Raw genomic sequence first — 17,173 nt, 5'->3', positions numbered from 1 at the left:
GTGACAGCGAACTGGCAGCGACTTTCGAACTACAAATCCCATGATGACGCATCTAACCGACACACCCCTTCGCTCCCTGTTCCCTCCCTCTGCCTCAACCGCCCCCTGTTTTGTTGTTTGGCTAAAGATGGCGTTAGCGGCTAACACAGGCGTTTGCATTTTGTTTCACAAAAATTATTCGGCCAGTGGTAACAAAACATTGATCAAATAGAGCTTTAATTCGCCATTTGATGTGCAATATATACGCTGTATAGAGAAAATACATGGCCATTTACGTAGAATAACGCTTGTTCGGGCCTTCTTCACGATGTAGGCCTGTTTTGCAGGGAGCGGACCGAAGCTGGTGGAACTCCATTTCCCGTCAGCGACTGCGGCGTCAGGTGGTACAACTTTATTTTTTCCATGCTGGTATCTGTAGTTTTCTGACAACACGAGAATGTGATTTTTTTTTTTTTTTTTTTTTTTAATTTTTGTTTGCGGAAACTTTGGAACAACAAGAATGAACTCATATCGATGAAGTAATAATCTAACAATTCAAAAGTGGAAGGACATGTTATTACATGTGTCAGTGTTTCGCACAGCAGAGACTGCAGCATCTGTTTTAACTGAGAGGAGGAAGAAGGAAAGTCTAAAACAAAGTGAGCACGTTGCCTGACATTTAGTTGAGTGAGGTGAGATCATGGCTGCAACACCTGTGCAAGGTGCGTGCTGCAAACCATCCCGCACACCGAGCACCAGAGAGGGACACTCCTCCTCCTCTTCATCATCACCAGAGTCTTCTTTGACCTGGTGCCTGGCTCACCTGTGCAAACCCGGCGGATCTCCAGCGGCCGAGCAGCATGGCAAGTCAGACACAGCAGGTGGTGGTGGTGGTGGTGGCAGAGACACGGACAAGAGGTCCAGGGTGGCCCAGTGGAGAGCCCTGGTCGCCATCCGGACCCAGCACATCAAGGGGGACAAGGCCGGTATCGCCAGATTCAGGACTCAGGGGGGTCTGCGGCCCCTGCTGCACCTGCTGCAACACCCGGACTGCTCCAGGAAAACACTGGACCTGGCGCTGAGCATCCTGGCCAACTGCTGCACCGAGCTGGAGACACGAGTAGAGGTCAGATTAAAGACATAAAAGAGCCCTGACAGCTGTTTTGTTTTGTTTTGTTTTTAAAAACTAGGCAATTCAGCTTTATTTATAGAGCATTTCATACCAAGGGGAAACTCAATGTGCTTGAAATGGGAAAACAACCCATAAAAACATATTTAAAAAAAAAAAAAATTAAGATAAAACCCCAAATAGTAAAAATTGGAAACATTAAACATACAATTAAAAGAAAGAGAAAAGAACAAAAGAAGTAAGTTTCAAGTTTCAATACTTTATTGCCATGTCAACAACATTGTTGATTGGGATTTGTTTCAGTGGGCTTCACACACTGACATAAAAACACAACATACACCCAATACAGTACATGATAAAATCAGGATGAAGTGCACAAATGTAATGAATAGATATGGCACAAAAACAATACCCTGCCCCTCTAAATCTACAGTGGGAATATATATAATAAAATCAAAACTAGACTAACATATGAGTTTGCAACATTAAATATTGATTTGTATTAAAACAATTAAGAGGATTTACAGTGCAAATCCAAGATTAAGATTTAAATTTCTTTAAAAGAGCTCAGCCATAAGCATATGAAAAGAGAAATGTTTTTTAAACCTGGATTTAAAAGTGCTTAAAAGTGTTGGGGCTGATTTCAGTTCTGCTGCTAGTTTGTTCCAGTTGTGTGCAGCATAACAGCTGCTTCACCACAGATAATTTTCATATTCATACAAAAAAAGAAATGCAAAACACTGAACAATTGCACAACTTCAAGGTGTGGCGGTGATCTGTAGATCCAAAAGACGAAATACGATACACACAAACACATCATCAACAGTCTCACTCATTGGCCAAATAAGCATCATGCCATTTTCGCCATCGTTTTTCACCCAGATTGTTTTGGAGTCAGATTGAAAAATTTGTAATTCGCTCTAGGTAGGACATGCAATTGTTTTACAAAAGTATCTATAGTGGGGCCATTTTTTCTGGAGCAAGCACTTTGTGATGCCTTTATTGACCTGCAGGCAGCATTTTGATTGAATAAATTATCAAAATTGCTCACATTTTTTATATTTTCCATGTTAGGTTCGTAAACTCGATGGAATAAATGTCGTCGGTGAGTGAAATTATGCATCATTTTGAAGAATTTTTATCACTTTTATCAGACAGAAAAAAAACCAAACACCTAATTTTGTCTAACTTCATTCATGTTGTTGACTCTCTCACAGTGGGGATCCTGAAGAGAAACGTTGCCATGGAGACTGTTCAAAACCGAGCGGCCCGAGCTTTGGGGAACTTGGCGATGGATCCGGAGAGCTCAGCGCTCATCCACTCTGCCGGTAACGTCTGCACCTGAACGTCTCATTGCATCATTTTCAGCAGAAATCCACTAGCAACGCGCTCAGCCCTCCAAAAGTATAAACGGGTGCTGATTGAATCCTCAAAACAAAAGTCCACATAGAAAATGTACAAAAAGTACAGGACCGCACTCTAATTTAAGTATTTATTGCTACACGAATGTTTTGGGAAAAACCTTTCTTCAGTGTGTATCAGGCAAACCACTGCTTACATCACACACACAGGTGTTATTTATCAGTTCTCACTAATCAGGCTGTCGCAGCAGCTGCAGGGACAAGAGAAAAGAAAAAGAAAAGAAAAGACACAGATATTTTCTATATAAACATAAACATTCTTTGACACAGTCATTATGAAGAGGTTTATCACAGTTATTCCACAACAAAGGTTTTTTTATTTTTTATTTTGTGGTTGAATAGTAAAATGTCTGTTCACAAAGGCTGTCAATCTTCCCCCCCAAATCAGATTTGAATTTTTAATGCTCCTAATGTTAAATAGTCAAATTATATTCAAATTATTAATGTTTTTTTTTTTTTTTTTTTTTTAGCTCATTATATACACCTATACTCGCAACACAGTTAGGTTTTACCAACTCAATATAAAACTTCAAGAAGGGAAATCGAAATATTATAAGTAGTGCAGCGCCCCAGCCGAATAAACGGGCAATTAAAAAAACTCTGCTCGTAAATTTGAAGCTGCAACTCGACGTTGTGCACAGCAACACCAAAATAGTTTGTTTTATCAACATGTTTACCACCTGAACGTCTCGACGCACTACGTTAATTTGCGGCGTCAGTTTCCACCTTCAAATGTTGTCATTTTTATAATAATTTGAATTCTGTTCGAATAGTGCAGTTCGTTCTGGCAGCCCTACTTCACACTCCTGTCTCTTGTTTTTTGTCTTCCTGCAGGTGGCGTCCCTCTGCTCCTCCTCTGCGTGTCCCTGTCCTCCGCCCCGTCCTCCCCCGACGCCGCTCCGACCAAAGACCCGTGTCCCAAACTGGAGTGCGCTCAGTCGGCCGCCCGCGCCCTCCTCTACCTCTCCGACACGCCGGCCAACCGCCTCTCGCTGCTCACCCAGGGCACCTTGACCGCCCTCGCTCCTCTCATCGCCCCGGAATACCCCCAGGTAGGGATGCTACGCTCGAAGCAGACAGTTCGACACGGTATCGATCTTTCAAAGCAGAAGTATCGCGACAAGATGTATCGACCGTATCCACGGCGTGTCGCGGCGGATTTGAATTTAGGGTGGAGTTTTCAAAATCACACACTTAGTTTGACAGGAGGAGAGTTTTTGCGTTCGTTGTTGTGATAGTTTCATTCATTCACAACCAGAGAGATTGCGTACAGATTAAAAAGACGGCCACAGTCACTCACATTGAATTACAAAGAAGGGAAACGGACTGAAGCAAAGCTCAACTCAAATAATCTTGCTATTAAATACTCTCGCCAGCATTTTGTACAATTGTCATAACAGTCCCTAGTAGTAGTAGCACAAGCATTTCACAATTTTCTTCCACATTTTTGTATTTTGTAAATATAATTTTTGTATTTCTATCAATGTTGCATATTATCTTTATTAGCCGGCATACAGCATGTTCTGAAGACACAATCACATTATAACCCAAATGTATCAGAAAAGCAGTCCAAAATCTCGAGATGCACATAGAACCTTAATTGTTAAATATACACCACAGTTCATGACACCTTGCCTCTTATTGTTTCGTGCAAATGCTATGTTGAAGGTTGACCAGCAGACGTCGCCATGTTTAATTGTATCAAATGCTTCGAAACACAGAACCATTTCAACATTTTTTATTTATTTTTATTTTAATGTTTATTTAACAGGGACGATACATACAACATTGCCACAAAGAATGAAAAATGCGATGCATACAAGACGTCTAGCTTCAGCTAATTTGCAGTCTTTGTCCCTGGTCAGGCTGAAGAAGGATAAAAGATACTGAATACAAGTGCAATAATACAAATACAGTGAATAATACAGTGAATAGGTATCATGAATAAATAAACACAGCTACAAAATTTAGATCAAGAAATTGCACAAATTAAATACATTAAACATTAGTAAAATGCTGTATTGACAGTGACTTGAGAGAAGTTAATGTTCACATTTCTGCTGCTGCTTAAGCCAATGTGTAGCTTTAGCACTAAACATCTTTAATTCTGTTTGGGATTTGATTTCTGTTGGTAAATATTCCATAGGTGTGTACCCACCCAGCACTGAAAGGGATGATTGACCGAATGTTGTCCTGCATCTTTGAATTTTACAGTTTTGCTCGCTCATGCTCCTTGTCATTGTCCCACAGTTGTCTGATTTAGTAAAAATCTGTGACATCGCTTGTGGGTAATAATTGCTTCATATTGATTCAGTGGTTCACAAAGCTTCGGTTTCTCCGTCATCACTACCCCCCAGGCGCTGAGGCGTGCGGCGCTCAGGACGCTCCACGAGCTGACCCGGGGCTGCGGCGTCGAATGCGCCAGGGAGGTGTCGCGCTCCGGCGTCCTGGCTCAGCTCGGCGTCATGGCGGCGGCGGCGGCGTCGGACGAGGGCGAGTCCGGGAAGCCGTTCGAGGAGCTGGCGCTGAAGACTCTGGCCAACATGTGCTCGCAGGGCTGCCTGCGCCCGCTGGTCGGCTCGCTCGGCGCCATCCAGAAGTTCGCGGAGGAGGCGAAGCGGGACCTGCTCAAGTCCGGCGTCTACTTCAAGGCGCTGTGCCTGTGCTGCAAGGAGGCGGTGAACCGGGCCAAGGTGAAGGAGAGCGGCGGCCTGGAGGTGATCACGGGCTTCCTGTCGGTGCACCGCGGCCACCCGCTCTCCCGTCTCGCCATCCTGGCCTGCGTGGACTTCGTGTTCGACGAGGCGGCGATGGAGCAGCTGCAGGAGCTGGGGCTGGTCCCGCTGCTCGTCGCGCGGCTCGTCAAGCTCACCAGAGGGGAGGAGCAGTCCGCCGAGAGGATGGACGTGAGCGCGACGGCGAGCATGTCGCCCACCGAGCTCCTGCCCTCGTCCTGCTTCGACTCCTTCGACTTCCCGGCTCCCGAGGGTTACAGGAAGGAGGAGAGCGGCCGGGAGCAGCAGGGTCTCTGCTCGTCCAGCTTCCAGAGCCTCAGGTACGGAGAATGAAATGTGCTGCTTTCTTTGTGAGTTATCTTTTTTTGTTCTGCTCTCGTCTACATCTCAGACTAGACTCAATTCGTTGTTTCCATTCGACTGTACGTGACATCAAGGACATCGAACAAATAGAAAACAGAGCAGCAAAACAGAATATCACACAAAAGCAGAAATATCACGAACAATGTATGGCACAAACACTAAAGGGGAACTATGTGTTACTCTGTGTTGCTAACCCTCCTCTCGGCCATGTGCATTTGTTTACAACGAAGCCGACAAGAAATCAATCCATGGAGCTATACATAACGTTACATATCATATACCATGTTACTATCTGTATATTTGTGTAGTCTTATCTGTCATCAACAAGAGATTACTGGTTACGGGTTAGCGCGTTAAGTTTGTGTGGCGGTGCTGCAGAGACGAGAGCTGGGACAGCGGGTCGGAGGCTCTGATCTTACAACGTTGGTTTTCAGCCAAGAGACACCAGGTGGAAGGCAGAGAGCCTCCGTTCTCCCTGGAACTAGTTATAACAACTACAACTACTACAAACTTTTAATTTCTTTGGTTTTCTTGCTGCTTCTGCCATGATAGCAGTAATCCCACATCGACTTCCGTGTTTTTAACGAATGGGGAAAAGGGGAAGTGACATTTGCCGTAAAGCAGTCAGCACATTTGTAGTTTTTTATGTGGAGGGGTTCCTACCATCCACCTCAGAGCTGCTCGGGCCATGACAGAGGTGTCATTCAACCTGTTGTGAGTCGATGTACCATCACAAAAGTTCAGAAAATATTATATGAAGGTTGAAAAGTTACTTAGTGTTGGTTTAATTAAGGTAAAAATGTAGCATAGTTCCTCTTTAACTGTGGCGGACAGAGATTCAACTCTTTCCTGGATGAGCTTTTCTGAATTTAAGTGTCCGATGTCCTGAAGAACTATGGTTTTGATTTTGAAGACCAGGTGCGTTGATCCGTGTTAATTTGGTCTCTTGCTTCTCTCTCTCCACCTCCAGGTCCTGGTTGGTGTCTGAGGGACTGATCTCCTCTGAGGGAGACCTGCTGGATTCCTCCGGCGTCGAGGGGGAGTGGGGGGGTCTTCACATCCCGCCGTCTTCATCCCCTCAAACCTCATCCCCGAACCCGGACCCCACTCCTCTTAAAACCTCCTGCTCCTCCTCCAGCCCCTCTTCTTCCTCCTCTTCTTCCTCCTCTGCTTCTAGGAAACCAGCCCCGGTGTCGTCGTCTCCCTTTAAACCCACCGACCCCCCTCCCCCTCCCCCTCCCCCTCCTCCCCCCTCCAGCCCTCAGCCCTCCTCAGCCCAGACTCAGCCCAGTTCCTCTCCCAGTAAAACGGCGCCGCAGACGCCGGTGTCTCCGTCGAAGTTCTCGTCCCCTCACCGGCGGCGGCAGCAGCGCTCTCAGTCGGCGGCGTCTCTGACCAAGGTCACGCTGGACGCCCCTCCCTCCACGCCGCGGCAGACGGCCTTCCACCACCCCTACCACCCCGAGCCCTGGACCCCCGAGTCGCCCATCCTGCTGCTGCTGTCGCGCTTCTCCCACGCCACCGACCCGAGCGCGGCGCTGGTGAGCTGCGGCGTGATGTCGGGGCTGCTCTGCTACCTCACGCAGCACCAGGACCCGAGCAGCCGCTGCTTCCGGATGCTCTGCCGGCTGAGCTGCAACCCCAGCTGCCTGCAGGCGCTGGTGCGGACCGGCTCGGTGGCGCTGATCCGCCACCACCTCTGCCAGAGGGAGCGGGGGGGCAGGGTCGAGGGCGAGGAGCGGCAGACGGACCGAGTGAAGGCCAAAGTGAAGCAGCTCGGTGAGATCAGTAACTTTTATTGCATGTTGATCTGCAGCACTTGACCTTTAAAACCGCCGAGGTTCAACTTCCTGTTGCAGGATGTCCTGTGTTTACACTCTGTTTACTTCAGTGTGTGGAGCCGATAGTTCAAACACTGTGAACCGATCAGTGTGTTGATTAGGGATGTCACTCACGAAATAATCACGATTCTTATGCATTGATTAATTTCACAACATTTTGAATTTGTAAAATCAAATATACCGTAGTCAAAATATAATTACATATACGTATTACATATAAGACCAACTATCAATCACCCAGAGGAAATATTTGAAATATTCAATGCATAAGTTGTCATCTATACCAAATGACAAATTAAGTTTATTTTAATCGTTTTTCATTTTTACTTTTATTTTATTACGAATGACACTCTAACATCTAAATTCCTACTAATTCAATGTTTCGTTGGAAGGAATAAGTCGACCTCTTAACCACTTGGACTCGTCTCTGATCTGCAACTCGCACAGAAGGAAAACAGATGGATGGAAATGTATTAATCCCAAAGGAAATTCTTATGCCAAGTTGCTCCAAAAGGAAATGTGCAAAGGAAATAAATAAAATGCAAATAGTGCTAAGGAACAACCAAGACATAAGTTAAATACAATACATCATTTAAATACAATATAATTCTAGTGCAAAAGGGTCTAATCGTGACATCCCAAGTGTTAAGTCAAAATCAATACCCTTAATAAACTCAGTATGAGGGATCTATTCCAACCAGATTGGCTCATCCTGACGACTGACATCATTGATTCTCATAATTGAGTTTTTCTACAGTTCAACCTTGAAAAAAATAGTTTTTCATTCCCCACACGAGCAGTTTTCTGATGGGTGACTCTGATTTCCCGCGCAGGCGTCGCTCTCCTCAGTAATCTGCGTGTCCAGTGCGAGTCTGGGTTCGGCTCCGGGGTTCTGGCTCACGTGATGCTGTCGGGCTCCGAGTCGGACAAGATGAACTGTGCTCTGTCGCTGCCGTTAATCAGCAGGTGAGTGGACGAGCTGCACGGATATATGCGCTTAGAAAATGTGATTTAAAACTTGAAATAATTAAAGGTTAATGATTTTATTCAATCTTCAGTTTATGTTGTTGATCTTAAAAATGCTGTTTTGTCGTTTCATCCTGATTAAACCATTTTTTTATTGTAAAGAGTGAATGGTTTTGTATTTATTTAAGCCATTTAAACAGTTTTCCAAACCCTCTTCTCTTCCTCCACAGTAACAAGTCTCTGTTGAAGAAGCTTCTCCTGGACAGCGGCGGGCTGCTCCTCGCTCTGCAGCCGCTCGGCTACAGCGACAACGATGACGACATTGTTGACGGCGATGACGGTGGCGATGATGACGGGGATGAAGAAACCCCCGCTGCATGTGGACGGTTTCTCTCCGACTTGTTTAACTCTCCACACTCGGGCCCGACCTCTCAGCCGCACTCGCTCTACTTCTCCCTCCTGATCGGCTGCCTGTCGACTCTGACCGGCGGCAGCAAATCGGACACCGACATCAACAGGAAACACTTGGACGCAGCTGCGACGCGGCCGCTCGGCGACCTCAGCAGCAGAGGCTCGCCCCCTCCTTCCAAAAGGCCTCGGCTGGCCGACGGATGTCCCTACGGCCTCTCGAGCTTCGACCTCTTCCTGCAGCTGGACGACGGCGCGCGTGTCCCGGCCAACAGGGAGCGGACGGCGGACGGCGCCGGGTCAGAGTACTTCAGGGCGCTGCTGAGAGGCGGCTTTGGAGAAGCTCAGGGCGGCGGCGAAGAAGAGGCGATCCACATCAGAGACGTCAGCACGGGGATGTTGGTGCCCGTCCTGCATTACCTGCACGGCTGTCGCTTCAGCAGGGACGCGGCGGCGAGGGAACGGGACAAAGACGACGAGAGAGGAGGACGGTGTCGGATCCTGGACTCGCTGATCCTTGAAGGTCTGAGCGTCCGACAGAAGGACTCGGAGGAAAACCCAGCGGACCCGTGTTTCCAGAAAACACCGCTGGGCGAGGCGATGGCCGGAGCGTGCCGGTTCCTGGTGACGGCGCTGCAGAGCGAGCTGGAGGATCTCTGCGTGTCTCTTCTTCTCTCCTGCTGCTCCGGCAAAGAGGACGTTATTAAGGCCGCCGAGAAGGAGAACAACGCCACCGCAGCTAAAACGATGGACCAAGAATGTCCGGAGTCGTCGTCCGCCGCCGAGGAGGAGGAGAACCTGGCCAGTCGGACGTCGGAGCTGGAGCTGAGCGGCGGCGGCGTCGAGAAGCAAACAGAGACCAGCAGCAGACGGACGAAGGAGCCGAGCGGCGGATCTCCTCAGAAGACGACACACGGGAAGAAAACGTCTGTAAAAGGCGGCGGCAGCGGCAGAGGACTCAACGCAGCGTCGGCGGAGCAGAAGACGGAGCAGAAAGGCGTCTCCAGGTCCGCTGTGGACAAAACTCCTGATCCAGAGGAGCCGAGGTCGAAACCGAAGAACTCGGTTAAAGGTTCTGGTTCTGGTTCAGCTCTGGTTCTCTTCCTCCCGCAGGTTTACTGGTTCTCGCAGCGCTACAGTTACCCAGCTCTGGGCCGGGCCTGTCTGTCGCTGCTGCTGGGCTTTCAGGACTGTCCTCCGCTCTTCTCCTCGTCTTCCTCCTCCTCCTCTTCGTCCCTCGCTGCAGATTGTCTCCGCAGACTGAGCAGAGAGGCCGACTGCGTGGAGGCTCTGAAACGGGACCTTCTGAGTCTGGCCACGCTCGCTCTGAGCTGAACTCTCGTGAATTCAGAGGACGCAGACGAAGCGAAGTCGGACTCGCGCTTGGAGGCTTTTTTTTTTTTCTTCTTTTTTTTTACGAGCTCCTAGAAAAGTCGTCATTGTGTTTAAACGTAGAGAACAAATAGGCAAGTACAAGCGCAAGGCTGCAAGAGAAACGAGCTGTATGAATTTCTTGAGCACTAACAGAACCGACTGTTGATTTATTTTCTTTAATTCGGAAACATTAATTTCTATTCAGTTTTACCGTAAACGGATTAAAAAAAGACACATTGTAGCCCGTCCCAGCATGACATCATCATTTTGTTATAATTTACTGTCATTGAATTAACTTCTAATGATTTTTTCTTTTCTTTTTTTTTTTAATTTTCGACACGCAGACGTCTGCAATGAATTTGATAAATGTCATTTAGCTGGAAGTACTGGAATTATCAGGGTTGGTCAAGGAGCCAGTTGTTTATTTTGTACATAGAGATGATATGGAAGAGCAGATATAAAAGTGTAAAGGTTTCACCTGCACCATATAAATTTATGCCACTGGAGAAAATCATTTTGCCTTCAGCTTCTTCTTCTTATTTGATTGGTCGTTATCGAGCGGGCGGGATATTCAAAGCTTGGGGCGAGACCGAGCTCCGTGTGTGTGTGTGTGTGTCTCAGACATTTGATTGACAGATGACGGATCCAATATCAGTGGCTGATGAATCATGTGCAGGCTGACATATAATCCGTGCATCTGCATTATCCAATGAGAAAAAAAAATACCACATTACCATCAAAAATAGAATTTAGCACAAAGTTTGGCCTACATCGTCTGATAGATGAGTTATTACACTAATTTTATGACCCAGAGTGGGCTCAAATTCAATTTTCTTTTCTGTACACCTTTAAGGGTATAATATGTAGGAATTCCCCCCATCTAGCGGTGCGGTTGCGTATTCTTGATGTTGCATTCACGTGAAATCGGGCAGAAGTCAGACAGACAACAGACGCTGCGTGTAACAGGATAAACAAGCGTCTATGTAAACAAGTGGTCCGCCAGCACCAGGCAAAACAATACAGGCGTGACAATATGTTGTCATGGTGATGTCGTATTGTTTTTGTTTTTTTTGTATATTTTTTGGCTTTTCATGCCTTTATTCGATAGGACAGTTGAGAGTGTGACAGGAAATGGGAGGCAGAGATGGAGGGAATGACATGCAGGATAGGGCCGTCCGACGCGGGACTCGTTTACCTGACCCACGTTTTACCGTCTTTGTCTGGTTGAGTAAAATGACATCCGGTTTGCCGATGGCCGTCTGCCTGACTGCACCTGAATGCAACATCAGAGCTCCGTCCTTCCTCACACTACACAGTGGTGACAGTTTTAACAGGCGCTACCTGGAAAACTTTCTCCCCGAGCCGACAGCTCCGCTGAGTTTCCGTGGTTACCTACGGTCACGCTGTCACTGAACGTAAAAAATGGAGATGCAACATGGCAGCCTCGGTTCGGTGCGTCGCCCACTTATGTATTTGTGACGACTTGAAGGTACGAGGAAGCTTTCATTTGTATACGGGTGTGATTTGACTGAAGTGAAATATGTATTTATGAAAGCAATATTTGATTTTTGCTAATAAAAAGCCAAATAAGTTACATGGGGCTTTAAATTAGAAATTCCCAGTTGGCTGGCTAATGCTGCTAAGTGTTAGCATTGTAGAGTACGGTGGCCCTGAGGGTTCAACACACTGCCACTTAAAAAAACTTATGCAAATTCATAAAACACATGCACTGCAAAAAGTCACAATAAAAGTGTTTCTGGGGACACAAAAAAATGACAGACTTGACTAATGCTAAGCTAACAGTAGGCTACATACTAGCAATAATATGCAAGGGGGCGGCGGCCATATTGTTTCAGGCAACTTGCTCTGACTCTGGCTGCAGCAGATGGTTGGTTGAGTCATCTGCACTAGAAAACTATTCATAACTCTGAAATTATTCTTACTTTTAACTATGCTCATAACTGCACTTCTGACGTTCAAAACGAACCAAACTGCTTGAAAATCGGTCAAAAACTGAGCAAGTTCTGGTTATTTTAGTAGAACGTGCACCATAGGCTTAACACTCTGAGGGAAGGAGTTGACTGAGCCAAGATGGCGGCCGTGTGGCAACACCGTGTCATTGGGCAGTAGCGTCGGGTGAGTCATCTCGTCTTCTATATATATCTATGATTATATCTGAGTCATGAAGCTTTAAACCAAAGCGCCCCAGTCTGGTCCGTCACTTTATTGTGTCCCTTGGAAACACTCATGTTGTGTGTTGTGACTTTTTTTGCAGCTCATTTGTTGTCAAACTGATGAACCTGTTGCACTTTTGTGTCTTCACATGTATTTTCAGGGTTAGCGTTAGATTGCTGCAGTGTGCTGACCTCATGACTGTCTGGCAATATTCAATATATAGGCTATGTCTTTTATTATTTCTTTGCAAATTGCACAAAAGACCAAAACCAACTCTGTCCCTTGTGCTGTTTTCTTTACTTGGTTTTAAAAAAAAGTCACTTCCAGGGGCAAACACACATAACTCAACCTGGGTTAAATGGTGTGTTTGTTGGGGACTATTTTCAGCGGTGGATTAATACACATTTCAGCCCTAATGAGTTATTTCCAGCAGCAGGATGGTGTGTATTTGTGTAAATAACCCCAAATTAACTCGGCTATATGGCGCCCATTTTCCCTGTAATGAACGAGAGCGTCTCTCCAGATACACGTGATGTTGCTCTGTGGAGATTCACAACACTTTGTTCTTTCATTGTTGGTTTTGGTCTTTTCATGGGGAATTTGTTTGAATTTAAGGAAATACAGAATATTACCAGACTGAAAAGCCTCAGTGCTGCAGTGCAGAGAGAGAGAGTGTGTATGTGTGTGTGTGTCTCCTGCTGTCACACTTTGAAACAGAAGAGCATGTTCCAGGTAATGAAAAACCACTGGTACATTTTGTTATCAGACTTGAGCGTTGATTAGATTGAGCGATGCTCTTAATTAGAATAATGAGACGAGACTCATAACACAGCATAAAGTGGTTTAATTCCTGTCTGCGGTGCTCTGCTGCTGCGTCGCGGCGGTTTCTCGCTTGGCCCCTCCGTGGTCCGTAGAGTTAAGGCAGGAACACGACGACAGACGGGAGTTTGTTTTGTTCGGCCTTAACGCCTCAGTGGTGGCTGCTGGACTCGTAGCCGGTGGGCAGCGCGTTGGTGTGGGGGTTGTGGAACAGAGAGTGGTTTCCATCTCCCCAGGGAAATTTCTGAAAAAGGAGATGTAAAAGTATTTACATTCACCTCCAGATCAGGGCTTTATTTATTTATTTATTTATTTATTTTTTACTGTGCAAGATGAGACATAAGACTTTTTTATTGATCCCACCTGTGGGAAATTCAATTGTAACAGCAGCAAAGACTACAGGATAGGTAAAGAATAAGAAATATAAATAATTTACTATGTACAAAAATATATACAGTAGGGCCTATATAAAAAAAAAAAGATGAGTGACTGACAGACAACACATGACACAGGACAGAAGAAACAAGGAGCAACAGAACCAGATAGTAATCCAACAAAACAAAAACTACTAACAACAATTAATTAGAACGGCGGAGCAGAGCCGTGAGCTGCTCAGAGCTACGCTACGGAGGCTAATGGGATTTCTTGGTTTCCCTCATCAAACTCATCAAATACACAATCCAACAACTCCACAACGCTCTGGTGGACAAGTTGTGACCTGCACATTCACCACGCTATGAGATAATAACAGAACGTTACCAGACAGAGTTGTTTTAGAGGTAAATTCATGCAAAACTGCTGATGTGTGTTGCCTTCAGGGACCGTTTTTCATCAAGCAGTCTCTGCATTTACCTCTAAAACAACTCTGTCTGGTAACGTTCTGTTATTATCTCATAGTGTGGTGAATGTGCAGGTCACAACTTGTCCACCAGAGCGTTTTGGAGTTGTTGGATTGTGTATTTGATGAGTTTGATGAGGGAAACCAAGAAATCCCATTAGCCTCCGTAGCGTAGCTCTGAGCAGCTCACGGCTCTGCTCCGCCATTCTAAAAAATAGCTTGCACCGACAATTAAAGGTAATGAACCTACTCCTAACTATAGGGGTTATGGCAATGGGCCAATTTGCTAAAATGTTGAACTATCCCTTTAAGTTGACAGGTCTGCAGGTTGGAGCAGAGACTGACCTTGGTGCGGAGACGCAGGTGAGGATACGGTATGAACTCCGGCTGCTCGTGGGAATGAGCCTGTCCCTTCATGTAGGCGTTGAGCCAGCACACGGAGACCCCAGGTATGGCCAACACGAAGCTCAGGATCTTCCACGTCTTTGCTGTGTTGGGGGAAAAACACAACCAGTGAAAATAATAATAACACATTTAATTTCATAGGTGCCTTTCTGTCACTCAAGGACACCTTACAGTGAATAAAAGAAAGTGCAAAATAATCAATAAAAACCACAAGATAATAAATAAATTAGACAGTTAAAGGGAGGCGGCAGTCTTAAACAGGTGGGTTTTGATTGAGTATGGACTCGAATTGTAAGAGTACATTTCCTCACCGTCCACAGTCTGGCTGAATCTATCAACACACAACTACACAAAGATTAAATGATATTGAGACTCTGTGGAGCCCGGATCAGAAATAAAACACTGCAGAAGAGAGCGAGAACTCACAGGCCGGCTGCCAGCTCTGCAGATGTTTGTTTCAGTCTGTAAAACGACCCTACACTGATACACGGTGCTGCATGACAACTAAGTCCACTCACTTCACTACTGTAGATACGGATATTTGAGCTGAGTGTTTTTTTTTCTTTCTTTTTCTTTTACTCCACTTCACATAAAAGAGATAAATATTGTACTTAGTTTTGACTCCACTTGAACTTGAAGAACTCTTACTTGAATTGTCTTTTATTTTGAAAATCTGACAGCCCACACCCTGAGGTCATCAGAGGTAAAAACAATCACAGCCGACTCCTACGCTTTCTGTGTTTTGTTGTGGCTACAGTGGCAGGTCGAATCATTTCAGAGATAGAAGATAGATTCCTTCATCATTGCTAAAAAACAAACAGCTCCTTTTTTATTTATTTAATTATGTTTTAAGGCCTTTTTTCTAACCAAGCTCTTTATTCCATGAGGTCAGCAGTAAGTCAGTGCTTCAGCAGGTTGATTCAAAGTCATTGAACACAACAATGTGCTGACAAAAATGCAAAAATATAATTTAAAATCAAGTTCTCCGGTGCTTTTACTTTCAGAAAAACAACTTGCATTGGGTAATATTTAACCAGGAGGATCTGTGATTTCACTTTATAGAGATAAAGTTGTGTATTTCCTCCATCTCTCTCTGCATGCATGCATGACTCTGCTCTGCTGTTGCATGCAGTGAAAATATCTGAACCTGGAGGGTTTTGGTGCATTTTGTATATATTAATCATATTAGGTCGAGGGGCTCAGTGGAGACACACTGACCTTTTCCCTCGTGGCTCGAGTGTGACGCAGCGGCCAAAACCCGACGAGCAGCCGAGGCAACTGGAGTCGCAAACATCTGCAGGGAAACGAAGGAAGAGGGGAAGAATGAAAGTTTGATAAACATCTGCACATTGAACTGTAGACAGAGTCAGAAATAGCACAGCTGCTCATACTGGCAATACAACTAAATTTAATATATAAAAAAAGTGAAAGTGTAATAATTAAAGTTAATATTTATATATTTTTTATGTAAAATAGCCTTTATAAGCTGCATAAAAAGCCAAAAAAAGAACAAATCGGTGCCAAAATAATGAAATATCAGCTGGTCAGCTCCTCTATCAGGGTGTAGGGTTGAGTTCAGGTCACGGTTGTTGCTGTGTGTGCAGAGTGGAGGAGACTCTCCTGGAGCTAAAATCCAAGGAAATTTAGGTGAAGACTTACGTTTGCTTAAGGCAGCAGGCAGTGGTCAGTGTGTTTTGTGATCTTCCTCTTTATTTTTCTCCGTCGATTCCCCCCTCTCTTAACAGCTTGTTTGTCCTTCAGTCTGTCCTGAGCTGAACTCCTCACTGTGTCAGGCTCCTCCCCATTTCAATCTGTGCCTGCGCCAAGAAACATAGTTTATATTTGGGCAAGTGCAAAGGCGGGTTGATGTGTGACGAAGAGGAGGAGGAGGTGTGTGTGTGTGTATGTGTGTGTTGGAGGACACAACAAAGTCTTAAAGTGAAGACAGAGGCCTGAGAAACCTTCATCAACTTCCTGTATTAACGGATGAGTCGGCCTCATCAGTGACAGACTCTCAGTGGAAACACCTGTCGCTCAGTTGTTGCTCACAGATGCAGAAGAATAATAACCAACATTGTATCTGCACTATGATCTGATGGAGGTTTGATTCCCTGCTCTGTTAAACCTCATGTTTTAGTGTCCTCCAGCAGGAAACTGAACCCCGAACCGTTCCTGCATGTTTCACCTGTGTGACAGAAATGTGGCCTGTGAGTGTGAAGCGATGTGATTGGTCTTTCCTGTGTTTTCTACTGTTCTTCTTCTCTCTCGTGTGTGTCCCTTTTGTCCTTCTCCTGTATGGAGGTACATGTGTGTCTTTATTATTCAGTCAAAAGAAAAGAAATCAAGAAATCTCATGCGCCTCCGTAGCGTAGCTCTGAGCAGCTCGCGGCTCTGCTCCGCCGTTCTAAAAATAGCTTGCACCGACAATTAAAGGTAATGAACCTACTGCTATGACTATAGGGATTATGGCAATGGGACAATGTGCCTCCATACATGCAGCTCCACCTGTGCACCTGAGATCCATCCACCAGCGCAGTGTCAATACCCCGTCCCAGCGCTGTTTACCTGAACCCCAGGTGATGTTTGTTTTTTATATATATATTCAGTCAAGAGTCTTTGATTTTGATGCAAGAATAAACTCGTCTTTGTTGATGAAACAGGAGTTACCAAAGAATGAGATCCAAGTGATGGAGGCCGTAGAGGAGTCTTATCATGGCTGG

At 45.5% G+C, this 17,173-nt stretch overlaps 2 protein-coding genes across 2 annotated transcripts; one reads left to right on the top strand and one right to left on the bottom strand.

Moving 5' to 3' along the window:
• Positions 1–100: 100 nt before the first annotated feature.
• On the top strand, positions 101–10,727 carry armc5 (armadillo repeat containing 5). The gene is made up of 8 exons (XM_085783602.1): positions 101–1,105; positions 2,183–2,213; positions 2,326–2,436; positions 3,364–3,581; positions 4,887–5,584; positions 6,598–7,406; positions 8,302–8,434; positions 8,665–10,727. The coding sequence occupies exons 1-8, from the start codon at positions 680–682 to the stop codon at positions 10,175–10,177; spliced, it is 3,939 nt and encodes a 1,312-aa protein (XP_085639728.1). The 5' UTR covers positions 101–679; the 3' UTR covers positions 10,178–10,727.
• A 2,487-nt stretch (positions 10,728–13,214) lies between these two features.
• cox6a2 (cytochrome c oxidase subunit 6A2) lies at positions 13,215–16,289 on the bottom strand. Its single transcript, XM_085783601.1, has 4 exons — positions 16,113–16,289; positions 15,672–15,747; positions 14,394–14,536; positions 13,215–13,454 (listed from the first exon to the last, which is right to left on the bottom strand). Exons 2-4 carry the CDS (start codon positions 15,745–15,747, stop codon positions 13,362–13,364), a joined length of 312 nt encoding a protein of 103 aa, XP_085639727.1. The 5' UTR covers positions 16,113–16,289; the 3' UTR covers positions 13,215–13,361.
• Positions 16,290–17,173: the final 884 nt, after the last annotated feature.

This window comes from Trachurus japonicus, chromosome 8 (assembly GCF_045865225.1).
Source record: "Trachurus japonicus isolate A0001 chromosome 8, Traja_1.0".
NCBI classification, from domain to species: Eukaryota; Metazoa; Chordata; class Actinopteri; order Carangiformes; family Carangidae; genus Trachurus; species Trachurus japonicus.
This window is presented reverse-complemented; position numbering and strand designations above follow the sequence as displayed.

Coding starts and splice junctions, on each gene's coding strand:
- cox6a2 (XM_085783601.1), bottom strand. CDS start 15,747: ATGTTTGCGACTCCAGTTGCCTCGGCTGCTCGTCGGGTTTTGGCCGCT. Junction 14,537..15,671: donor CTCGAGCCACGAGGGAAAAG/GTCAGTGTGTCT, acceptor CCCCCAACACAG/CAAAGACGTGGAAGATCCTG. Junction 13,455..14,393: donor ACCTGCGTCTCCGCACCAAG/GTCAGTCTCTGC, acceptor CTCCTTTTTCAG/AAATTTCCCTGGGGAGATGG.
- armc5 (XM_085783602.1), top strand. CDS start 680: ATGGCTGCAACACCTGTGCAAGGTGCGTGCTGCAAACCATCCCGCACA. Junction 3,582..4,886: donor TCGCCCCGGAATACCCCCAG/GTAGGGATGCTA, acceptor ACTACCCCCCAG/GCGCTGAGGCGTGCGGCGCT. Junction 5,585..6,597: donor TCCAGCTTCCAGAGCCTCAG/GTACGGAGAATG, acceptor CTCCACCTCCAG/GTCCTGGTTGGTGTCTGAGG.